The sequence below is a fragment of the Perkinsus marinus genome (genome assembly GCF_000006405.1).
Source record: "Perkinsus marinus ATCC 50983 genomic scaffold scf_1104296960372, whole genome shotgun sequence".
NCBI lineage: Eukaryota > Perkinsozoa > Perkinsida > Perkinsidae > Perkinsus > Perkinsus marinus.
Genome location: NW_003206179.1, coordinates 1 through 1,448, shown reverse-complemented (window position 1 = coordinate 1,448; position 1,448 = coordinate 1). Strand labels below are relative to the sequence as shown.

The 1,448-nt window shown below is 46.5% G+C and overlaps 1 protein-coding gene across 1 annotated transcript; it reads left to right on the top strand.

Annotated features, from left to right (window-relative positions):
• Positions 1–89: 89 nt before the first annotated feature.
• Positions 90–1,054, top strand: Pmar_PMAR001903 (hypothetical protein; the record flags this gene model as incomplete). The annotated part of the gene is made up of 2 exons (XM_002772819.1): positions 90–808; positions 883–1,054. The coding sequence occupies 2 exons, from the start codon at positions 90–92 to the stop codon at positions 1,052–1,054; spliced, it is 891 nt and encodes a 296-aa protein (XP_002772865.1).
• Between the last annotated feature and the right edge of the window lie 394 nt (positions 1,055–1,448).

The following is a 1,448-nucleotide window of genomic DNA, read 5'->3' as shown; positions in this document are numbered from 1 at the left end:
AAGTGAGTTGCCGTTTGCCTGTGTTTTTTCTACTTGTATTTTTTTTATCAGATGTACGTCGTAATGCTCCCGTTGAGTTGCCTCATATTATGGTTCTCATTGACGATTCGGAGAAGACCGTTTTGGAGCCACTCCTTGCCAAGAAGAACGAACTCAAGCAGGTGTATGACTTTGACCTGATGGAGAATGGTGGCCATCTTTCCGGCTGGTGGGTTGACGGTGAGAGCTCGCAAAGTGCCGAGGTTGCTAAGGCTCTCAATGTGATTGCTGAGCCTGAGCGTTTCCACAAGCTGTATGCTGCTCCTGAGGATAAGGAGCCTCTCATCTTCGCAGTTGGTGATGGTAACCACTCCTTGGCTACTGCTAGGGCCTACTGGCAGGAGATCAAGGCGACTCTGACCGATCCGAAGGAGATCGCTACTCACCCCGCGAGATTTGCCTTAGTTGAGATTGAGAATATACATGATGATGGATTGGCCTTCGAAGCGATTCATAGGCTAATATTTGATGCTCACGGAGGTAGCAGAAAATTTATCGCAGAAATGACGGAGTTTTTGGAGAAGGAAGGCTGTGGCCCAGTGACTGTCGGCGAGAGCGAGGAGGATTTCAAGAGAGCCGTCCAGGGTGAGGTCTCTGGCCACAGTTTTGGCTATGAGGTTGATGGTGTGAAGGGCGGTGTTTTTATTGCGAATCCTAAGAAGGTCTTGGATGTTGCTACTGTGATGGACTTTGTGGATCCTTATATGGAGAAAAATGAGGCTAATGGGACTAAGATTGATTACGTGCATGGTTTGACAGCAATTGAGAGGTCAGTGTTTGGGCGTGATTTCATCGAGGAGTGGTATCAGAATGTTGCACGCATGCACATGAGTTCTTTGTCAGGTACTGCTCGGCTGGTACGGCCAACGTTGGTATTGTGCTTCCCGATATGCACAAGTCGGATCTTTTCAAGACTGTTGTTCACGACGGTGCGTTACCTCGGAAGACCTTCAGCATGGGAGAAGCTGACGAGAAGCGATTTTATTACGAGTGCAGGAAGATCCGCAAGGACTGAGATCTGCCGCTGTCCCATGTGAGAGGAAATTATTCATAAAATTGTCTATTCTAGCTATATGTAGATTGTACTCACTCATCCATCCTGTAGTTGCAAACTTTTTTCTGCGTTTACTAGGAGGTCCTTGTCATCATTAATGCTGTGTGCTTCGTGATGTTATTCACCTGCTGAATCGTCGCTATCACTCTATGGTAGGAGTATTTTTTATAGTTGATTTATCATCTGTCAAGACTATAGTGTCAGTGTTGTGATGGTATGTGGTAGTAGGCGTAAAGCCGAGTTTATCGAGGTTGTGGCAGTTTCATGTGAAGTTGAGGCGTTCGTTTGAGTTTTCACGCGAGTATGACAACTATGTGTTGGTTCATATAGCCACCAGCTGGGAAATGGAAGGATG